This window comes from Mytilus trossulus, chromosome 1 (assembly GCF_036588685.1).
Source record: "Mytilus trossulus isolate FHL-02 chromosome 1, PNRI_Mtr1.1.1.hap1, whole genome shotgun sequence".
Lineage (NCBI taxonomy): Eukaryota > Metazoa > Mollusca > Bivalvia > Mytilida > Mytilidae > Mytilus > Mytilus trossulus.
Window position 1 is genome coordinate 6,013,937 of NC_086373.1, and position 24,996 is coordinate 6,038,932.

The following is a 24,996-nucleotide window of genomic DNA, read 5'->3' on the forward strand; positions in this document are numbered from 1 at the left end:
CAACATATTGTCAAGTCTGCCACATTTGTCAAGTCTGCCACATTTTGTCAAGTCTGCCACATTTTGACAAGTCTGCCACATTTTGTCAAGCATGCTACATTTTGCCTGACACATTTTGTCAAGCCTGCCACATATTGTCAAGTCTGCCACATTTTGTCAAGTCTGCCACATTTTTGTCAAGTCTGCCACATTTTTGTCAAGTCTGCCACATTTTTGTCAAGTCTGCCACATTTTGTCAAGTCTGCTACATTTTGCCTGATACATTTTGTCAAGTCTGCCACATTTATGTCATGGAAGCCAGATAAAAGCAAGTCTAAAATATGCTGGTGTTCATGTTTAGGTTCATTATAGTGTAGTTCAAGATTTTTATAACATCAATAATTTTAATTTTATACAAATATTTTAACAGACATTTAATGATGTTTTTATATTAGAATGTGGAATAGAAAGTCCCTGAACAAATAATTTTTTTTTTTAATTTATTTTGTTGATAAAATTAAATATTCAATTACATGTATAATCATTTATGACTGCCTGTCTATTAACCTTCTGATAAACCCTTCCCAAACACTTGAAAGTATGAGGGCCCCTGTATTGCCAGTGTTTTGTATTTGGAATAAATAACAGGAAACACAAATGTGAATAATTTATGGATTTGATTATATTGTTGTTGTTGTTTCTGTTTGTCATTCTGTATGTCCCCTTCTGACCAGAGGGTTGGAGGAAGGGGGAGGTTTGGAATTAAGAGCTTCTATTTAAATCATGATGTCAATTGACTTAAAATGTTTTGTGTATTGTGACATGCAATAACTATTTTTAAACAGATATTTATTTTAAAGATTTCTTTTAACAGGTTGAACTTGCTAAATCCTTGAAAGTTGAACCAATGAAAATTATACCAGGATGAATGGGCTGGATTAAAAATGAAAATGAAGAATTAAAATGACAACTTTATGATTAAAATAATTATTTGTGCAATTGATTTTCTGTGATAATGTGCTCATAACGTAATTGTTTACAAAAATTATAATATAGTTAACTCAACATCTATGTTTTTTTTTAAAACTTTTTATGTAAGATTTTAATCTAAATGATGTTATAAAAGATGTTGTATTTGTATAGTATACACCTAACACCTGACATCACCATCTATAACCTGAGTGGGATCTGAAGTCTGAATTATACAATTACATTTTATATACACATTCACAAATAAGATTCAGAAACAAGCAATAACATAAACACTTGTTGCTTGTTTCTGAATCCTACTTGTGAATATGTATATAGAATTTAAATGTATAATTCAGATTTTCAAATTAAGATATTGTTTACACTTATCCTGAGGAGCAATAATTTTTATAAATGATCATGAATCATGACAAAATAAATAATAACTTTAGCAATTGTTGTTGCCAATTATATTGCCATAAATATCCATGCCTAAGTCTTGTATCAAAGACCTTTATGAGACAAACTTACTGTCTATTATTAAGGTAGTTATTGCAAACCCAATTGAACCTTTCCATAGATTCACCTGATAGTTACCTGTCCATTAATCTATCAGAGTAAAAAATCTATCTGCTAAATTGATAGAAATTACATGTTTCAATTTTCTTTTGGAAATAGGAATAATGTTGATTTTTTTCAGAAACCAACTTTTATTAATGTTTGAATCAGTGTTTACATTCAACAGATTAAAAATATTATACATTTTAACTCATATACAGTTTTTTTTAAATAGTAAACATGTTATTTTTATCTAATTTAGCAGACACATTTTTTACTCTGGTAGATAAGTTTAAATGGACAGGTAACTATCAGGTGAATCTATGGAGAGGTTCAATTGGGTTTGCAATAATATGATAGATTTTTGTCAGTAAAAATATTAAAAAAAAAATAATCTGACAATTATATGTATGATGGCTAATGTGTGTTTTCTAACAATCAGAGTAATATAGTGGATAAATCTGTGCTGAAATATATATAAGAAAACATGACAGAAATTAAATTGTATGCATATTGTTGCTTTGATAAAATTAACTCAATGATTTAAATGTACAAAATTCTGTTCATTTACATTCTATTTGTTACAGTTTTATTGGTTACATTTTGATATTTATATACAAAAGATGATTTTATTTTCATATGCATTTTGGAAGGTATGAAACTTGAAATAAATGATTATATAAAAAACAAATTGTTGTTGCTTTTATACAGAAGTATATAGAAGGAAAGAGAATTCAGTTAATGTATAAGAGACGAAAGATTCTGTGATGGTCTTTAAAGTACAACACAATTATAGGCCAGAAAATGATGAAACTTTTTATTTCATTTTCATAAAGTCTAAACAAACACAAGTATTAGTGGACATTAAAGTTCTTCCTTATTTCAATAAGGAATTGGAACTGACCCCCCCCCCCCATATCCCCCTCCAAAAACCAAAACAACAACAAAAAAATCCACCACTTTGTTAATGGTTTCAGTATAAGCTTGAGAATATATATAGTTTACAGTTCCCAGGTATAAGCTGGAGCATATATATATATTGTATACACTTCCCAGGTATAAGCTAGAGCATATATATATATTGTATACACTTCCCAGGTATAAGCTGGAGCATATATATTGTATACAGTTCCCAGGTATAAGCTGGAGCATATAGATATTGTATACACTTCCGAGGTATAAGCTGGAGCATATATATATTGTATACACTTCCCAGGTATAAGCTGGAGCATATATATATGATGTATACAGTTCCCAGGTATAAGCTGGAGCATATTTATATTATATACACTTCCCAGGTATAAGCTGGAGCATATATATATTGTATACAGTTCCCAGGTATAAGCTGGAGCATATATATATATTGTATACACTTCCCAGGTATAAGCTGGAGCATATATATAATGTATACACTTCCCAGGTATAAGCTGGAGCATATATATATATATATTGTATACACTTCCCAGGTATAAGCTGGAGCATATATATATTGTATACAGTTCCCAGGTATAAGCTGGAGAATATATATTTTGTATACAGTTCCCAGGTATAAGCGGGAGCATATATATATTGTATACAGTTCCCAGGTATAAGCTGGAGCATATATATATTGTATACACTTCCCAGGTATAAGCTGGAGCATATATATATTGTATACACTTCCCAGGTATAAGCTGGAGCATATATATATTGTATACACTTCCCAGGTATAAGCTGGAGCATATATATTGTATACAGTTCCCAGGTATAAGCTGGAGCATATATATTGTATACAGTTCCCAGGTATAAGCTGGAGCATATATACATATATTGTATACACTTCCCAGGTATAAGCTGGTGCATATATATAATGTATACAGTTCCCAGGTATAAGCTGATATAAAAGACCAAGAAATGTCAACTTCCAGTAAATACAAAGTTTGATTAAAAAAATTATTTTACTGATGAATGGATTCAATTGTTATTCTGTACTAGTTTAGCAGCGAAAATAAATCAATTCTTCTAAGTGAAAAGAGATGTGGTATGAGTGCCAAATGATATAACTTTCAGTGCAAGTTGCAAAGTGTAAAAAGTAAAAAATTATAGGTCAAAGTATGGTCTTTAACAAGGAGCATTGGCTCACACTGAACGAGTAGGGGTGTCAATACTTAATTGATAGATGCGTTTGGTTCTTTTGCCCACCCTTTTCATATATTTTAGATTTTGAAAGTGCATACCTTTATGTGAAAATGTAACCTGTCCTATATTGTTTGTGTGTTGTGTTGTTAAATTTAAAAATGGACAACCAAAATCTCAAAAGAGCAAATTGGTTCAGAAAAACACAGCTAGTAACAAGGAGAAAGATGGCAGACAAAGAAGTTACAAATACTAATTATTTGTGTCTGAACCACAATCTTATTGTTTTATTTCAACAAATAGTTGGTTATTGTTTATTCTTGAGCAACTCAAATATTCCAGTACATATAAACATGGAGCTTTGACATCTCTTTGACTGTTGGTATCTGTTAATAAGGGAACGACAATTTGATTTGACAGAGGACGGGTAATTTGGAAATAAAATGTATAAAAAAGCCACATGTACTTTTCTTTTTGAATTCATCATGCTCTGGTTTTATTTTTTTTATTTTACATGACAAGGAAAAGTATTTATACATTTATAATATCTATACAAAAGATTTTGTTACCGGTTCCTTCTATCTATAAAACAGTGTAGTATTAAACAGGCATTTATAGAGCCAACATTGTACGAAATTAACCTGATCGAAGACTAGAATAAAAAATTTGTAAGGGTTCCGCGGAACCCAGTGTCTCGCCTACTTTTGCTGTAAATTGCATGCTCAACCAAAATGAGGAAAAAAATCAATAAAAATATTCCTCTTGATACTATCTTATGACTGTAAGAAGCTTCTGTCCAAGTTTGATAAAAATCTAGGATAGTTAATGAATCTAATAAATGTTTTGAAAACTTTAACTGCAGACTGTATGTAATGTTAACTGGAAGAAAATCTAAGTCCATTTAAAAGTAAAATACAGAAAAAATGGAGTTATCTTTTTACAAAATTTACTTCTGGATACTATCTTATGATCATAAGCTTCTGTCCAAATTTGGTACAAACCCAGGATAGTTTAAGAAAGTTACTAAAATTTTAAAAACTTTAACCACAGAGTGAATGTAATGTATCCCCGCAGAAAAACCAAGTCCATTTAAAAGTCAAATACGGAAAAAATGGATTTTTTTTTACAAAATTTACTTCTGGATACTATCTTATGATCATAAACAAGCTTCTGTCCAAGTTTGGTAGAAATCCAGTATAGTTTAAGAAAGTTATTAAAATTTCAAAAACTTTAACCACAGAGTGAATATTTGTTGACGCCGCCGACGACACCGACGACGACGGAATGCAGGATCGCTTAGTCTCGCTTTTTCGACTAAAGTCGAAGGCTCGACAAAAAGCACGACTTAACTATGATAGTTTAAGCAGATAGTATTTAATTATTATGTAAAAATCACCAATAAATGGCAATTTTAGACATGAATATCAATAATGTGGTCTTTTTTTTTTTATAATTTTTCTGTTTACAAAACTTTGAATTTTTCATAAAACGAAGGATTTTCTTAACCCTGGCATAGATTACCTTACCCGTATTTGGCACAACTTTTTTGGAATTTTGGATTAAATGCTCTTCAACTTTGTACATGTTTGGCTTTATATATATTTTGATATGAGCGTCACTGATGAGTCTTTCGTAGACGAAACGCTCGTCGGGTGTACTAAATTATAATCATGGTACCTTTGATAACTATTTATCTCCTTTGAGTAGTCGACTGAAATTGCTGGCGAAATTTCTGCCTGTAATAGTTTTCCAAGATAAAATGCAAATCTAACTTCATAAGGAAATGTCGCAGACAGTTTCGATAAATATGGACAGTATATCTCAACATTTTAACATTTCAGTCAGATTTCTCTATACGGCTATTTTGCCAGACGAGATGATCCCACGGCCCCAGCTTGTCTGGCAAAACAGCCGTTGGACGTCAGAGGAATCTCGGACTATCCCACGGCCCCAGCTTGTCTGGCAAAACAGCCGTTGGACGTCAGAGGAATCTCGGACTATCCCACGGCCCCAGCTTGTCTGGCAAAACAGCCGTTGGACGTCAGAGGAATCTCTGACTATCCCACGGCCCCAGCTTGTCTGGCAAAACAGCCGTTGGACGTCAGAGGAATCTGGGACTATCCCACGGCCCCAGCTTGTCTAGCAAAACAGCAGTTGGACGTCAGAGGAATCTCGGACTATTTAAAACTAGATCTCAAATGGTGTTTGTGGCAAAGTTTGTTACTAAGTAGCCCTAAACAGTTTTAGAGGGGAAGGTTTTTGTAAAGGTTAACCGACGACGAACAAGTGATACTAATTCGTGTCAGATGAGCTTGAAATGGGTCGTGCCTCACGTGTTGTTGCCGACAGTGTGGTTTAAGATAAAAAGTTTATATTTTGTAACTTTCAGAAATTTGTGTATATAACCATGTTATAAAGAACTGTCCATTAGATTGACTCAAATTCTGTCCGCAGTGAAAGAGGGTCTTTAGAAATACTGTGAAACGATTTACTCGCGTAGGGGTATTATATAACCATATGTGGAATCTTCAAAATTCTAAAGAACTCCTGGATAATTTTAAATCTCGGTCTGTTTCTGAAATTAGTTCTAACATAACTTTTGATTTTTTAAACCTGTGTGCCACCATTTGCCATGTGAAAATCAAATTATATTGTTTTTGGAAAATACTCTGAACCACAAAATTTATTCCTACGTGACGTTTACATTTTCTGACGTTAAGCATGCGAAGCAATGAATGTGGTTTTAAATTTGATAGATGCTTTTTGTGCTGTTTGTTAAATATTTGTTTGTTTTGAGAATATTGTGGCATAGTGATGACTGCTGTACCCATATTTTGGGTCCTCAATGCTCTTCAACTTTGTCATGATTTGTTCGGCTTTAAAACTGGTTTGATCTGAGCGTTACTGATGAGTATTATGTAGACGAAATGCGCGTCTGGCGTTTTAAATTATAACCCTGGTACCTTTGATAACTATTGACTATTTAACCTAGTATGTCTGTTTTGTTCACGTGTCGATGTAAATATAATTTAATTTGATGCGACTGTCATACAAGTGAGAGGTTAAGCGTAATAAAACCAGGTTCAATCCACCATTTTCTACATTTGAAAATGCCTGTACCAAGTCAGGAATATGGCGGTTGCTGTCCATTCGTTTGATGTGCTTTATCTTTTGATTTTGCCATTTGATTATGGACTTTTCGTTTTGAATTTTCATCGGAGTTCATTTTTTTTGTGATTTTACTTTTTAGTTGTAATGTTTGAAAATAAAGATATACAAGACAGCAAAACCAAAATCTTTATATTATCTTAAGCCTAGAAATAGTATATAAAATTGAGAATGGAAATGGGGAATGTATCAAAGAGACAACAATCCGACCATAGAAAAAACAACAGCAGAAAGTCACCAACAGGTCTTCAATGTAACGAGAAATTCCCGCACCCTGAGGCGTCCTTCAGCTGGTCCCTAAACAAATATATACTAGTTCAGTGATAATGAACTCCATACTAATTTCCAAATTGTACACAAGAAACTAAAATTAAAACAATACAAGACTAACAAAGACCAGAGGCTCCTGACTTGGAACAGGCGCAAAAAATGCGGCGGGGTAAAACATGTTTATGAGATCTCAACCCTCCCCTATACCTCTAGCCCATGTAGAAAAGTAAACGCAAACAATACGTACATTTAAAATTCAATTCAAGAGAAGTCTGAGTCTGTTGTTAGAAGATGTAACCAAAGAAAATTAACAAAATGACAATTATACATAAATAACAACAGACTACTAGCAGTTAACTGACATACCAGCTCAAGGCTTCAATTAAACTGATTGAAAGATCATGATTTCATCATATGAATATCAGGCACAATCCTTCCCGTTAGCGGTTTAGTATCATACCATCATAACATATATGAGAAGAACATTACCCATGTCATATAATATGTTCCTGTTTAAACTACATATTGTTAGCTTGGACTCGATATACACACAAATCAAAACGGCACAAAAAAGAGGGGCAAAAATGCTGGAGAGCGTCAGTGGTTTATACGGGAATCGAACCCGTTAAGATTCAAAGAAATGAACTGTTGTGCTATTACAAATACGAAGTAACCACTTGACTAAGCTAACACATTTGTCAACGACAAATGAGAGTTTTTAACGACCTTGACTGGCTATACAGACCTTGCACGGTCGGCGTTTATCAAATGATTAGATTACAGTACATATACCTGAGTGAGATCACATGTAATTTTTCGTTTAGTTCAACTTTCGTTCACAGACCGGGTTATGTTCACTAATAATTTGTTTGTTTTGCCTTGATGGTAGTTTTTGTAGTTGAAGGTGTCCGTGTCTTTAAAGATCAACAAAACCTACACACTAAAAATTATCGTGTGTATAATAGCTAAAATCAGAATTGTATAATATGAATACGATTATTTTAAACTAAAAGAAAATCACAGAGAAAATCAGAAGCATTTGAAGGGGAATTAGCTACGAAATAATGAAAAAAATGAAGAAAGATTCCTTTTTGTTCACTTTTCAAAGAAAGTGAAACAGTGAAACATTAATTACTTGTTAGAAGACAGTTTGGTTCAATTCAGGCAAAATAATGTAAGAAACAACGTTAACATCGCTGATGAATTATTCACTTGCAAGTGAATAATTCGACCTCATTGAATACTTATTCAAAGGCACTTCATTTTAATCCGAACTGAAATAGAATGATCATATCAATAACATATGCAATAAAGCCAATAGGACAAAAGGCTTCCTTAAGTGAAATCTAAACATAGGAGCAACTTCAGTAAATGAAAATGCATACAAAAGCCTCGCAAGACCAATAAATAAACTCATCATAGATACCAGGACTAAATTTAGTATATACGCCAGACGCGCGTTTCGTCTACAAAAGACTCATCAGTGACGCTCGAATCCAAAAAAGTTAAAAAGGCCAAATAATAATAGAGTATGCAAGTCCAGTATGGGACCCATGATTTAAACCCGAAATAGATCGTTTAGAAATGGATCAGAGAAGAGCAGCAAGATACGTGTCCAACAAACACCATAATCACTCAAGTGTCAGCAAAATGATTGAGCACCTGGAATGGCCATCCCTAGAAAAAAGCGAAACGACGCTAGGCTAACTATTCTCTATAAAATAGAACACGACAAAGTGGCTGTAACTAAGGAAGTTCGTCTTATGCAACCAACACGACTGTCGAGGAACATGCACGACAAAAGTTTCCAAATTCCCGCAAGGAGAAGTGATTAGAGGAAATACTCATTTTTCCCCGAGAACAATCAGGGATTGGAACGCTCTCCCTCACTGACAAAGCTGATCTAAATTATCAAATTTGGGGGGGGGGGGGGGGGGGGGGGGGGAGAGGGGGGGGGGGGGTCTGACAAACTGAAAACATTTTTTTCTTTCAATTTTAGCATGACATATAGTGGCAGCTTAGGGTGAAACAAACATTTTTTTTTTCTCAGGGTCAAAAAACAAATTATTTTTTTCACAAAAAACTGGAAACAAACTTTTTTTCCCCAAAAAAAACCATAGCCCCCCTCCCGAAAATCAAATGGTTCCTGCCTTACCAGCAGAAGCAGAAGCAGAACCCTTTATATAAAGATGGGTTATGTATAATTTATGCGTGACTGTCCAGTTATCAAAAGGAAAACAAATGTTAATATTGAATGTGAAACAACGATGGGTTAACACTTTAATTGGCTGATTCGACCCACAAAACCTCAATTTTATTCAGGTAAAAACGATGATTAGTATGCGTGATTTCATCTTCGCTAGCCAAGGGTTACGATCCACTCCCGCGGGAGTGCCCGCTCTCTTTAAGAAAGCGGGAGTGGATCGTAACCCTTGGCTAGCGAAGATGGCGTGATTTAACCTATAATATGAAATCAAACAGACATCGAAAAGTTTAATTGAACGAGTCTATTCATAACTATATGTTTATATCGGGTTAAATGACCGTAGGCAGTCGTCAGAGGTCACCTCAATGGTTACCTAGATGTCTTCTACATACACACGATATGAGTTTTCATTAAAAATTCAGGATTAATGGCTCCAAAGTATGCTAATTTTAAGATTTCCCAAAAGCCAGGAGTTATTTTGGTAGTACCTGTGTTCCCAAGGTAAGATTTTTCTTAAAGGCAGGTTAAAAATTTGCAGGTAGAAAGGTGATACATGTAAAACTCAGGACATACCTTAAACTTAAGGCAAAACAAAATAGAAAGCTGTGAAAATTGGTAAATTTGGATGAACAGATAGGGATTTTTAATTGGTGTTTTGACACCTACATAATAAAGAATTTCTAGAATATTTGTTATTGCAGTTAGTTAAGTTTTTATTCTGCTTCGTTATATTAAATTTTCAAATGTAAAATTGATATGCTCTATCTTATGGAAATTGGCACATGTAGGAAGTAATCTTTTCATTAGTTGACTTTTGTAGGAGTTATGAGTATTTGAAGCATGCTCAAAAAGGATCTTTACTTGATATTTTTTTTCTACTTCGACCTGTCCTTGGATAAGACATTTTCGGAGGAAGAATTAATAAAAAAAAAACAATACAGACGATTTTTTTATAGCTCATTTTTCTAGCCCCAACTTCATCATGTCAGGCTATATAATTTCTTAATACAATTAGATATTAACATTTTTGTGTGGACAAACTCAAGTAAGAAAGTAATATGAATAAAACCATACGAATAGTACTTGAATGCAGGTTCTCAGATACCATTTTCCATAGTGATATCACATTATCCAGAAATGCACAAAATCAAAGATGTGGAACCTAATTCATCATAATTATTGCAATGAGTGTGTCCTCCATGACAGTCTTGAACATTAAAACTAATATTAAATAAAATGGTTAGTATTGGGTTCAGGTTGACTGTCATTGTGCACAACAGTTTAATATAGAACCCTATGGACAAAAACTCTTTTTGTCAGAAAACACTGTAAAACTGATAAGTGTTCACACTTTTTGGATTTTATAAAATATGTCTATGTCTGAACCGTTCGCCCTTCGCTGTCGTGTAAAAAACGACATAAAATAAAACAAAATCACTCAACATAGTCCTTAAAGAATCGGAGACAAATACACTCAAATTTGACATCGCCTTCTATTTAACTTCTGAAATGTGCTATCGTTACTTGAGATTTAACTATGAAAATCGCAACTCCTTAACATTATGCCACCTCTGGTATATAGTCAAATAAAACAAAGGACACAATTATGTAAGGTTAATAGGTGGGTCAGATTTATAAAGATTGCTGTGAAACACGCCTACTAAGATATCGGAATCATAGTAAACAGGAACTGACCGTCTTTTATTGGGACTGGTGTAAACAAAACAGGTGCCAGTGGAATTATCTTTGGTGACAAATCTGTATATAAATAAGTATACTATTCTTGTGCAAGTCATTACATGATATAAACCAATATGGTACACAACATTATGAATCCACTTGGTAAAATGGTTATGGCTTTGTTGTTGTTTGTAACCCCCGTAGAATCAATGGCTGTCAATGGTTTAAATCAACAAGTACAACGGGACATTGGGGCCATCGGCGCTGGTGGACAAGCACTGGATTTAGCCTTTGTTATGGACTGTACTGGGAGCATGGGATCGTATATAGATACCGCCAGAAAACATATTCAGGCTATTGTTGACGAAATTGTGACTTCTTCTAACACCACCGTTCGCTTAGCTTTGATTGAATATCGAGATCATCCTCCAGAGGATAATACCTTTGTTACAAAAACATATAATTTCACAGATTCCGTGTTCATGATGAAAATTTGGCTAAATGCTGCGCGCGCCTCTGGAGGTGGTGATGGTCCCGAGGCAGTGGCTGAAGCTTTGTTTAAAGCCACGAAACTGTCATGGCGTCCCGAGGCTACCAAAATAACTGTTCTGATTTCTGATGCACCTCCCCATGGACTTGTTCCGTCACAAGACAGTTCGTTCCCCAACGGATCTCCTACTGGGCACGATCCAATGAAGATAGTTCGTGACTTAGCTCAAATGGGGGTGACCTTATATGTTATTGGTTGTGAACCCGCTATACTTCCATATAAAGACTTTTTCATGGCACTTGACTATTTGGCCGGTGGGCAATACGTACCTCTGTCGAGACCAGAGCTTCTAGTAGATGTTATAACAGGCGGGGCTAAAGAAGAACTATCGATTCAGAAATTCGAAAAACTTGTGAATGCTGAGGTCCAGAAAGCTATTGCAGCAGGAGGCACTGTTGATAAACAAAAAATTTCACAAACTATATATAACCAGCTAGTAAATACGGGAGCAACGTCAACTCATTTGTTATTAAACAACGCAACGTTAGAAGGCACAACTGATGCTGCAAAACAAATAGCATCGGCTACATCTATGGCGGAAGTGCGACTTCATTTTCATATGGCCACTGCAAAACCTGTCTTTTATCCAACATATGTTCCAGGACACGGCGTTTATCCAACGTATGCTCCAGGACACGCTTATCTTTCAGGGACGTTTGCACCTCGTCCTACACTTGGTCCAATATACACTTATCCGCCAGGATATACGGGGAAGACTTTTCCACCAACTCTACTACCAACTTTCGCTCGATATCTTACTCCAGGTCCAGGATACACATATCCACCTTTTAAACCAGCTGTTTTAACAGGATCAGGAGGCTCCGGTTCTGGAACAGGCACAGGAGCTTTAACAGGAACGGGAGGATCCGGTTCCGGTACCGGGGACACATATAGTGCTGTTCATTCGGGAATTAGTATCGATCAAGTCGATAGATTAGTACAGAAAGCTTTTGGTTGATTTCACATCTAACCGTTGGATTACGGATTATTATATCAATAAGTTCATAAATCATAATAAATATCAAAGAATAAGGTAATTAAATTATTTATGCATATTTGATTGGCCTAGAAATTACGGAATCTGTACATGTCAGTTTTTACCGTGACTATATGTCTGTCGACGTCGTAAACTGTTTTTTTCTCTACAATTGTATTGGTTTATTGAGTGCTGCGTCTCAGTAAATCAAAGTTTGTAGTTATTTGGTGATATGGTATGTCAGATGATTTAGTGATTGACAAATAAAATTGAGAAAAGAAATGGGGAATGCGTCAAAGCGACAACAACCCGGCCATAGAGCAGACAATAGCAGAAGCACACCAATGGGTCTTCAATATAGCGAGAAACTCCCGCACCCGTAGGCGGTCTTCAGCTGGCCCCTTAAAAATATGCATACTAGTACAGTGATAATGGAGGTCATACTAAACTCCGAATTATACACAAGAAACTAAAATTAAAAATAATACAAGACTTATAACGGCCAGTGTCTCCTGACTTGGGACAGGCGCAATATTGCGGCGAGGTTAAACATGTTTATGAGATCTCAACCCTCCTCTATACCTTTAGCCAATGTAGAAAAGTTAACGCATAACAGTACGCACATTTAAATTCAGTTCAAAAGAAGTCCGAGTCCGATGTCAGAAGATGTAACAAAAGTAAATAAATAACAATAACAATTATACATAAATAACAACAGACTACTAGCAGTTTAGTGACATGCCAGCTCCAGAGCTCAATTAAACTGATTGAATGATTATGTCTTCATCCTATGAATATTAAGCTCACCAGTTAGGGGTTTAGTATAGTATTATCAGAAAATAAATGAGAAGAACATAACCCGTGTCATGCCAACAACTGTTTTTTTTTTAAATAAATGTGTTTAGTTCCGATGCAAAGATCCTTTAAGTGAATCAATATTAAAGCCAAAATATGTAATCTTTAATGATCTGACAACAGTATCATAACTATATCCCTTCTTGATAAGTATGTTTAAAGGTTTTGTAAGCTTTTAAAGTGAAAACTGACATTTTGTGCTTTGTAAAAAATATTACCATAAAAGATTGGATGTGAAATACCTGAGAGTATAAGATGTCTGGATTTTGAGTTATATTTACGAATTATTTCCTAATACCGATGATAAAATTTAGTAAATGTTTTGACACGTTTGTGATATCGAAAACCCTGGTGTAATATTTTTTCAGTAATATATACATAAATTTTTCTCGCTAAAATCTTATACGTTGTTACATACACGAGCGAATCGAACAAGTTGAGATATATAAACACCATACGAATAGTACTTGCATGCAGGTTCTCAGATACCATTGCCCATATTAATATCACATTATCCAGAAATGCACATTATGTGTTCCTCTCCTAGCTTTTTTAAAATCATAATCATTGCATTGAGTGTATTCCTCCCTGACAGTCTTGAACATTAAAACTAATATTAAATAGAATGGTTAGTATTGGGTTCAGGTTGACTGCCATTGTGCAAAACAGTTTAATATAGAACCCTATGGACAAAAACTCTTTTTTGTCAGAAAACACTGTAGAACTTGTAAGTGTTCACACTTTTTGAAATTTGAAAAAAATATGTCTATGTCTGAACCGTTCGCCCTTCGCTGTCGTGTAACAAAAGACATAAAATAAAACAAAATCACTCAAGATAGTCCTTACAGAGTCTGAGACAAATACACTCAAATTTGAAATCACCTTCTATTTACCTTCTGAAATGTGCTATCGTTACTTGAGATTTAACTATAAAAATCGCAACTCCTCAATATTATGCCATCTCTGGTATGTAGTCAAATAAAACAAAGGACACAATTATGTAAGGTTAATAGGTGGGTCAGATTTATAAAGATTGATGTGAAACACGCCTACTAAGATATCGGAATCATGGTAAACAGGAACTGACCGTCTTTTATTGGGACTGGTGTAAACAAAACAGGTGCCAGTAGAATTATCTTTGATGACAAATCTGTATATAAATAAGTATACTATTCTTGTGCAAGTCATTACATGATACAAACCGATATGGTACACCACACTATGAATCCACTTGGTAAAATGGTTATGGCTTTGTTGTTGTTTGTACCGCTCGTAGAATCAATGGCTGTCAATGGTTTAAATCAACAAGTACAAAGGGACATTGGGGCCAGCGCTGGTGGACAAGCACTGGATTTAGCATTTGTTATGGACTGTACTGGAAGCATGGGCTCGTATATAGATACCGCCAGAAAACATATTCAGGCTATTGTTGACGAAATTGTGACTTCTTCTAACACCACCGTTCGCTTAGCTTTGATTGAATATCGAGATCATCCTCCAGAGGATAATACCTTTGTTACAAAAACATATAATTTCACAGATTCCGTGTTCATGATGAAAATTTGGCTAAATGCTGCGCGCGCCACTGGAGGTGGGGATGGTCCCGAGGCAGTGGCTGAAGCTTTGTATAAAGCCACAAAACTGTCATGGCGTCCAGAGGCTACCAAAATAACTGTTCTGATTTCTGATGCACCTCCCCATGGACTTGTTCCGTCACAAGACAGTTCGTTTCCCAACGGATCTCCTACTGGGCACGATCCAATGAGGATAGTTCGTGACTTAGCTCAAATGGGGGTGACCTTATATATCATTGGTTGTGAACCAGCTATTCTTCCATATAAAGACTTTTTCATGGCACTTGACTATTTGGCCGGTGGGCAATATGTACCTCTGTCGAGACCAGAACTTCTGGTTGATGTTATAACAGGTGGCGCACAAGAAGAACTGTCGATTCAGAAATTTGAAAAGCTCGTGCAGGTTGAGGTCCAGAAAACTATTGCAGCAGGAGGCACTGTTGATAAACAGAAAATTTCACAAACTGTATACAACGAGCTAGTTAATTCGGGAGCAACATCGACTCATTTGTTATTAAACAATGCGACGTTAGAAGGCACAACGGATGCCGCAAAACAAATAGCATCGGCTACATCTATGGCGGAAGTACGACTCCATTTCCATATGGCAACTGCAAAACCTTACACGTATCCAACATATGTTCCAGGACACCCCGTTTTTTATCCAACTTATGCTCCAGGACACGCAGTTTTTTATCCAACGGCTGCTCCAGGATATAAAGCTCCAGGAGGAACGTTTACAGGAACAGGAACAGGAGCGTTAACAGGGTCAGGAGGATCCGGTTCCGGTACCGGGGACACATATAGTGCTGTTCATTCGGGAATAAGTGTTGACCAAGTCGACAGATTAGTACAGAAAGTTCTTGGTTGATTTCACATTAAATAGAGGACGTTTTATCGTGATTAAAAGGATTATAATATAAATAAGTTCATAAATCATAATATAATCAAAGAAGAAGGTAATTAAACCAATTATCTGCATATTTGATTTGCCTAGATTTTACGGATAAATATAAGCTTTTAACGTCACTTAAAAACCTTTTTGGCTGTCGTCGTATACTGTCCTAACAACTTCTTATAAACTTTATAGCTTTATTGACGGATGCGTCTGTGAAAAATAAATTTGGTAGTACTATATGTGATTAAATGGTTCTTTCATGACAAATCCATGATACTTTAGTTAGTTGAATCCAACGTCGCGTCCATCACCTCGTGACAAAAATGTTGGCATCATGGTAACTTCCAATAATCCAGTCAAACTAAGTTTTAACCCCAAATTAATTGCTACAGAAAATGTTTAATTTCAAATATATAGCATAAAGCCCTAAATATTCACAGAAAAAGTCCCATACAATCTAACTTGAGGAAAGAAAATTCAAGATCAGCATTTTTAATATCCTATATAGAAATTAACATTGGAAGGGGAGGTAACTCCACAAAAATGAGTCTCTTTTTGTCAGTTTTTGGTTGATTTTCTTAAAATTTATTTGAGTATGATACATTGACGGGATTATAAGTTCGTATTTGGCTATATTATATAGTTTTCTGCTCATGAAATGTACAACAACGAAGTTTTATGTGTATTTTATTTTTATTTGTGAATTTTTCATTAAAGAAATTGCAAATTTGTGGCTTTGTGTCCATTCGAAAAAATACTATGATGTGAAAATTTTGTATTGTTTGTATCTGTATATTATATTTGTTCACCATTTACCTTTTTAAAGAAACTTTAAACCACAAAAAGAAGAATATATACTTAATTAGTTTTATTAAAGAGATTCTTTACCTTGACATGTTGAAAAATTCAAAATATGGTCAACTAATGAATTATGAAATCTAGATTGCAGCTTGAGAAAAGATATGAAAACGCCGTTAGAGTTGTTTATTACATTCTAAAGACGGCTAAAATACTAAGAATCATTCTGTTAAATAGAAGCGGAAAAGTTTTAATTATAAATTTTTATCAATATTTCTTCTTTTTTTGCGGAGTTCTCATAGGCTCCCTTTTTAAATCACGGCAAATCTACGTAGGAATTTTAAATCGTGATCTTTTAGTCTTCCTCAAGATAGATTTTATCGGACATTTTTCTGTGTATATTTAAGGTATAATTGTAAAGATTACTGAAAATTTTAAAATATTCTGTTGCAATTACTTTAAGGTTAGGGTCAAATTTATGCTAGATTGACTGGACTACAACACATATTGATATTGAGCGAACAGGTGAACAAGTCTGATCATACACTGAACTAACTTTCACGCTTAACCATAAGACCGCCAGCCTAGGCTTGTAAAATACTTTTCTAGACACCAACAAAGTTCAACGATTTTTTTGGTAAAAGTTGGCTTCGGACTAGTAGATTCAAAATTTTATTATGAATACTCATATTGATCCAAATTTTATTCAATAACTTACAACAAGTATGAGATACTACATATAAAACAGTTTCTAAATTCTTATCAACTGATTAGATTGATGTATATCAGAAAAAAAATCCCTATATACATATTAATGTATATAGGAAATGTTTTCCGAGGCAAGTGCCTGTGATCTACTACAAGGTATGGCACATTCATGTCTACTACCTACTGAAATATAAAACTTTACATAAAAAGTTGACGCTATAATGTTCATTTGGGAAGTAGAATAATTAATGCGACCAGAAACGGACTCGGTCTTCTTTTAAACTGAGTGTCACAGTGTGTGTATTTGTTTGTTTGTTTTTTCTACATAGGCTTAAACCATGCATGTTCAACCCCGCCGCATTTTTGCGGCTGTCCTAAGTCAGGAGCCTCTGGACTTCGTTAGTCTTTATTGATTTTAAAAAGTTTCTTTATATATTTCGGAGTTAAGTATGACGTCCATTATCAGTGAATTAGTACACATTTTGGTCTGGGGGCTAGCGGTTGTGTTCTTCTCTTCGATCATGGTGTAATCTCTTTGATACATTACCCATTTCCATTCTCAATTCTATTTTGTAAAAGGAAACAGTTTTCTATCGGATTTTTGGCTAATTGACTAAAAAAAATCTAAAGTATCTATAATCTGGTGTACGACCTATAATAATACCTTTTTAAAACTGCCCCAACTGCATGGACTTCAATCAATCATAATAATACTATTCAAGATAATAACAACAAGAGTGCACACACTGAAATGTCTTGCCTTCTTTTTGTCGAGCCTGCAACTTTTGTTGCAAAAAGATCGACATAGGGATAGTGATCCGGCGGCGGCATTAGCTAACTTCTTAAAAGCTTTATATTTTAAAAGGTAGAAGACCTGGATGCTTTATACTTTGTATATAGATGCCTCATGTTACTAACTTTCTGTCAGTCACATGTCCAATGTCCTTGACCTCATTTTCATGGTTCAGTGACTACTTGAAAATAAAGTTAAGATTATTTGTAATGTTAAATTCTCTCTTATTATAAGTAATTGGATAACTATATTTGGTATGTGCGTATTACTCGATTTATTTCGCTTGACTGGGCGGAGTTTAACCGGTTCGCTCATAATAAACCAGGCCATCTATAGATAGGTGTATTAGGATAAACTCATCAATGAAGTGTCAAGTAATTCTTTTGTAAATTCCTTTGATGACACTGATAGGTGATGAGAAATCAGTAATAATTATAACGGCAAATCATCCTTATCACACACATCTTCAAATAGACTGTCCTTATGCAAATTAAAACCTAGCTCCGCCCGAACAGTTGAAATAACATTGGTAATACCTTGCAAGGTCCTCATGCCCGTCAGACAGTTTTCACTTGACCTTGACCTCAATTCATGGATCAGTGAACAAGGTTAAGTTTTTGTGGTCAAGTCCATATCTCAGATACTATAAGCAATAGGTCTAGTATATTCGGTGTATGGAAGGACTGCAAGGTGTACATGTTCAACTGGCAGGTGTCATCTGACCTCGACTTCTTTTCATGGTTCAGTGGTTATAGTTAAGTTTTTGTGTTTTGGTCTGTTTTTCTTATACTATATGCAATAGGTCTTCTATATTTGGTGTTTTTAATGATTGTAAGGTGAACATGTCTAGCTGACAGGTGTAATCTGACCTTGACTTCATTTTCATGGTTTAGTGGTCAAAATTAAGTTTTTGAGTTTTGGTCTATTTTTCTAATTCTTAATGCATTAGGTAAACTATATTTGGTGTATGGAAATATTTTATGATCTATATGTCTGTTACACAGGTTTTATTTGACCTTGACCTAATTTTTTGTGGGCAGTCCATATATCACGATAATGACCAGTTTTTCAAGAACTATTATATAATTAAAGGCTGTGTTATGTGTGACTAGTTCCTCACATGTTGATTCCTAGACCTGAAAACCCTTCTGGATAGTTATTTCAATGGCAATCATATTAACTCAATTTTTATTAAGCAGCAATAATACTTCATTTGGATTTTCAACAAAATTGCAGCTTCTGGAATTAACGAATCACCATGACCGTAACTTCGAAGAATTAATTTTCAGTTTTTGAGCAGTTGCATTGTGTATTATCTAAATTGATACAGAACTCTTTTCAGAAAGACCATGAATTACCCATACCCTCTCATTGGAGTTTGAAAACCTTATGCCTGTTCTAGTTAAGATTCTTTGGATGGTTATCTATTGTTGAGAACACTTGAATGGATGGTTTTGTGTAATCTTAGTGTCCATTTTTGTATACCAGTATAATATTTTTTTGTCTTATCATACAAGCATACAAAATGATCATACACTTAGCCCATAGGGAAGGATGAGATAAACAGGGGTTTTACTCATCCTTTTTTTGTGGAAAATCTTAATCTTAAAAGGAGTCATGGCAGACCCTACACTAGAATTATTCAAGTCAAATTTGTTCAAAGATTTCAAGAATGTCTTGAAAAATGTGATAAAATTAATCAATAGATAAATGTACAACCACTGAGGGCAACAACCTTTACTGGTATTTGAGTTTCACAAAGAATTGGAATCAATAGCTATAGAAACAAAAATAAAAAACATGTGATAATCAATGTCTTTTTAATGTTTCATTGATTTTCTTCCTCTCTTACTAGTTTAGAAATTCCTACAATGAAAGAAAACATAAGGTTAGATGAAGGATTATCCAGAGAAGCCACCATTTCATAGCAAGCTCTATACATTCAGTATATAGGTTTTTACTTGATAGTATGATTGACTTTACAAACAAAATCTATACCTTATAACTATATATATATATATTAACATGGCATATTTTTAGGAACCAGTTTAATTGCAATTGTCCCAAGCTGCCCTTTGTTAGTCAATGTTGAATGTTTTTTTAATTTGGGTTCATTTTTATGTTTAAGTGTTTACCGACGTCTTTTTTTACTGTACCAGTATATTTTTTGTTTCAAAGCCATCTGAAGCGTGCCTCTGGGTGCTGGGTTTTTCTTGCTGTGTTGGTTTTGCCGTCTGCTGTTTTCTGGTTGGGTTGTTGTCTCTTTGACATATTCCCCATATCCGTTCTCAATTTCATCATATTTGAATTTAATACACTTGTTTTGTTCTTTATCAAATTTAAATTAATCTATTTTACATGTTTTATGACAAACATGAAAACTGTACTTCATACCTTATTTCTTTTTTAAATCTGGGCAATGTATATATAAACACTCACCACTTGACTATCTAAATGTATATTAAGCACCTCAAGGAAGCCAGGTTGTTAAAACCAGCCATTTAAACATATTTTGGCCATGAAGGAGTGTGTTGAGACTACAATGTACCTTAGGCCCTAGGATCCAACTTCCTTTATAACTTAACTAACATCCTGACATTTGTTCTATAGTGTAATACTTACTTGGCTATAAGACCATCACGTTTGCCCAATCTGTTCAATGAATCGTCAGATTCTCCCTACAATACACAATGTCAAATTATCAAAATGGTTTCACATCGTATACATTACAGAATTATGTAAATGCCAAGTAAATGATAGAATTATGTAAATGCAAAGTAAATGATGCATCATTTTTTTAAATTAAAATTTACGATTACTTAAGCATTTCCCCCTTCAATTCAAACACGACTTTTTAATTTACAAACTAACATTAATCAAAAATCCCTGTGATCAACCCTTAATAAATGAATTAGAAGTATTTTGAGATACCAATTTTAGATATAAACATAGCAATAGCAAATGTTGACAAATGAGTTGTCTCCATTGATATTTTACCACCCCTGCATTCAACCACAGATTGAACAAGTGGTTTAACTTGGTTGCCTGTCCTGATAAACCAACCCTGGATGAGTCATCAAAACCAAAGGTAGTCTTCACAATAAATTTGTGTAGCAATAAGGCTGATGCACATATTATGAATAAAATTGTTTAGTTTCTACCAGTGTGTATATAAAATCTTACAAACCCAATTTAAACATTACAAGCCTGGGAAGGAGAGCATGTGCCAAGGCATGAAAACGGCAATTATATAAGGTTGCCTCCCTTGATAAAATACCATTACTCAGATAAATTGGCGTTTAATGCCACTACCAGCACTATTTCATGGACGAGGAAGCAAAAATGCCGGTATAAAACAGACAATCCTAGTGAGTAGTCAACTTTGGTTGGAATAGAGGAGGCTCGCCACGCCACTATGGATATGAACTAGATCTAAGTGCTGATGAGCTAGTGATGTAGTATACTGAGACTACTATATCACTTGACAACACCTGATGAAAGAAGTGGCAACATTTTGGTTATCTCCCCCGATAACTTACCATTCTCCTGATTCCTCCACAGATGGCAAAGGTTGTATAACTTCCGGTCATTCTTCCTGTGGTGGTGTCAACCTTTAAATAGATTAAATGCTTTAAAGTAAGTTTAGAAAAAATAATTTCTACAATAAATTTGTTCAAGGTTTATCTTTAATTGTTGAAGAAAGGATTTAAAGTTGTATTTTGAAATATATACATATATAATAATCATAATACTTGTATTTAGACCCTAATTTTGGTCAAATTGATAATCCTTATGTTGTCTATCACGTCTTCTTATTTCATATAAATCAATGTTAATGATTGATGTTGGTTTACATTGTGATATATCATTTAATCTGATTCTAGTGACTGGGGTCACCTTTTTCTTGACATTTCATACAAAAACATCTGTTGACAAAGTATGCAGCTTTATACATTTATCTTTATATTTTTATTGAGAAAATTATATCTAGTTTTTGATACAGTTAAAAAATTACAAATTGACATAGGATTTGGTGGTTGTTGTTTTTTTTATGTGGTTCATAATTGTTTCTTATTTAATCATATAGATCAGAACCTTGGTTTTCCTGTATGAATGGTTTTACACTTGTCATTTTTAGGGCACTATAGAAATTTAGCATGGTGGTTCTGGTGTGAGCCAAGGCTCCATGTTGAAGAGTGTACTTTGACCTATAATGGTTTACTTTTACAAATTGGGACTTTGATGGAGTGTTGTCTCATTTCTCATACCACATCTTTCTACAATGTATACCTATTGACACATGTAAACATTATCCTACAGTTTGCAAGTCCATTTTGGTTGTGTACCTTCCTACTACTTACATCAGCAAAGTTAATTTGGATTGAGGCATGATCCTTGGCAGAAATAATTCTGTTGCTGGCAGAACTGTAAAAAGTAAAATTTTATAAAATTAGGTAAACATTTTGTAAAAAAAAAAACATTGTTTTTTCCCCACCCACAACCAACTTGTTGAAAAACATGAAATTTTCAATTTAACATATCTTATATCTAAATGTTAAGATATAATATCTTTTGTTAGAAAAGTTAGGTAAGCCAAAACAAATAATTATTTGATTGTTTCTAATGGTGGTTTCTGGACAATTAGTTTGTGATGATTCTATCCAAATCTACATGTATATCTAAAAGCAAGGTTTAATCCATAAATCATTTCAGATGTCCCCATCCTTAACCTTGTAGAAAGTGCCATGTAACTCCTACAGCAATAAATATACTACTGAAAAAATTCATTATGCTACCCTAAAATATATTTTGGTTTGCCCAAACCCTACTCAAAGATCTAGGCAATGGGTAGGTACATTTGTACATACAGGTAAGCATTTCCTTTTTTATCAAAAATTAAAATGTCAGATGTTTTTGAATTCTTCATGCCTATTTGATAAATACTTTTTCACATAAGGACATTATAAGATTTTGATTAGGCAGGTATTTTCAGTGTAGGTTATCTTTTTTTAATGGCCTTACCATTTTCTTGGGATGTACATGTCCACGAATTCTCCTTGCTCGTTCTGCATCTTGTTAACTAAGGTAGTCACCTACAATCAAAATATTTCATTAGTTTTTTTTAAATAGCTAGAACTGTAAATGCATAACAGCTTAACCAAGTTCGGTGATACAAGTATGATAACCAATTTATTGTTATGGGGTCTATTTTATGACGTCAAACCTCAAAATTCAATTACTTTTACATTTAACTGTTCCTGTTGGTTACAATGAACATGATTTTTCATAACACATCATGTCAGAGGGAACACACATTTTATCTATAGACTAGAGAAAAGAGGTAATACAAAAATTATTATGTTGTACTGTTACATTTAAAATGTACACCACTGTCCCAGGTTAGGGGAGAGTTGGGAACCTGCCAAAACGGTCATCCTACCATATCCCGCTTACACTATGTACTTTTATATCAATTCTTATTTTTTCTAATTTCCACAGCACAATGATTTTACTTACACAAGTTGTGCTTACTATACAATACACCTTATCGCTAATCCCAGCTACTTGAACTTTTGACACAAACAACAATCACTTTTCGATTGTGGTGTCAGATCTTTTGTTTCATTACTTCAAAATTTTACAGGAACCTGTGTGATATCCAGTAATGGCTGACAAATAGCATAAGGTGTATTGACGTTATCCTTTGTCACACTTAAACCCCAATGACAATGTTTAACAATTCAAATGAGATAACAGCCTAATAAAATTTGTATGCAAAACTTGAATGAAAAACAAATGTGTAACATATAAACAAAGGACAACAACTGAATTACAGGCTCCTAATAATGACGTGGGGCAGGCAATAGAATTGACTTTTCAATATTTCTCCTACAGGAAAAAACAGAGCAGTTGCTTGGAAACACACATAGGATTTCCCATACTTTCATACTATTTCCACCTCTTTCTAAAAAATCTGCCCCCTATCCAACATGGCCGAACTAACCGTGAAGAGCCCTAATCACAAAATTTATATTAAAACATAGTTTTAAAATGTCAGAACATCATTTGCATATCCATCTTGTAAATTTGACATAGATATAAATAAGTATGCCTTATGATAAAATATTTAAGATGTGCTTTGAGGATGATTAGTAAAGAAGACGTAATATTTTAGAATTTAATTTCCGATTTTCTCAAATTCCCAGTTGGCAAGACAGGTAATACTTTTCATTTTTTTCACTTCTTTAAATGCATTAATCAGATGACAAAACGTTGAGGGGGTTCCCAATATTTATTTAGTACAACATATATGAACATTTTAATGTAATTGAGGAGAATTGGGTGTATAATAAGTAGTACCAACTCGTGTGTTCGCAAAGCAAGTTAAAAAGGAAGCACATGTGAGATTACCCAGAATGCAATATAAGTGGGTAATATTTCGTCCCTTACCTCTCGGCCCTTTGAGAAAACCCTTGCTGCCGTCTGCAATCAAGCGTTTGACGTTTAAACAGACGACAAAGCTTACGCATTACATCAAGAGTACTAGACGATACAAAGTTTTCATGAAAAGTGAGAAAAGATGGCGGAGTGACAGCACATTTTGTTGAGAAGAATTTTATCTCATTGAGCACCCCACTTGGTTTAATACACATTTATTTTGTGAATCACAAGACAAATACTAAATAATACGTATCTCTTTTAAAGATTTTACCCTGCATTTGTAATTTTAGTGCCGATAAATAAGGGTTGCGTCCCTCTCAGTATTTTCACGCCATTGTTGGCAAACACTTGCACCTTTTTTCTTGTTCTCTCCGTTCATTTACATTCTCATCTTAAGATCGTGTCATCTTTTTAAAGTTTTATTTATAATTGCAAACTAGTACGATACAAATATTTAG

General features: G+C 34.2%; 4 protein-coding genes across 5 annotated transcripts in view; 3 read left to right on the top strand and 1 right to left on the bottom strand.

Moving 5' to 3' along the window:
• LOC134713298 (uncharacterized oxidoreductase YjmC-like) overlaps positions 1-1,403 on the top strand; it is a 33,375-nt gene extending 31,972 nt beyond the window's left edge. Inside the window, exon 11 of the mRNA XM_063574931.1 lies at positions 854-1,403. Within this exon, the coding sequence (XP_063431001.1) occupies positions 854-907 (54 nt within the window). The 3' untranslated portion in view covers positions 908-1,403. The remainder of the gene's footprint in view (positions 1-853) is intronic.
• Positions 1,404-11,044: 9,641 nt separating this feature from the next.
• Positions 11,045-12,527, top strand: LOC134706447 (uncharacterized). The gene has a single exon (XM_063565399.1). It carries the CDS (start codon positions 11,080-11,082, stop codon positions 12,451-12,453), a length of 1,374 nt encoding a protein of 457 aa, XP_063421469.1. The 5' UTR covers positions 11,045-11,079; the 3' UTR covers positions 12,454-12,527.
• A 2,005-nt stretch (positions 12,528-14,532) lies between these two features.
• On the top strand, positions 14,533-16,448 carry LOC134699085 (uncharacterized). Its single transcript, XM_063560774.1, has one exon. The coding sequence runs from the start codon at positions 14,533-14,535 to the stop codon at positions 15,769-15,771; it is 1,239 nt and encodes a 412-aa protein (XP_063416844.1). The 3' UTR covers positions 15,772-16,448.
• Positions 16,449-19,900: 3,452 nt separating this feature from the next.
• LOC134713324 (small ribosomal subunit protein eS21-like) lies at positions 19,901-24,514 on the bottom strand. 2 transcript variants are annotated; one of them, XM_063574933.1, is made up of 6 exons: positions 24,462-24,514; positions 23,120-23,190; positions 22,459-22,522; positions 21,637-21,708; positions 20,720-20,775; positions 19,901-19,963 (listed from the first exon to the last, which is right to left on the bottom strand). In XM_063574933.1, the coding sequence occupies exons 2-6, from the start codon at positions 23,167-23,169 to the stop codon at positions 19,954-19,956; spliced, it is 252 nt and encodes an 83-aa protein (XP_063431003.1). In that variant the 5' UTR covers positions 23,170-23,190; positions 24,462-24,514; the 3' UTR covers positions 19,901-19,953. The 2 variants fall into 2 exon arrangements, with proteins under 2 accessions (XP_063431003.1, XP_063431004.1); XM_063574934.1 differs by having other exon boundaries at positions 24,458-24,502.
• Between the last annotated feature and the right edge of the window lie 482 nt (positions 24,515-24,996).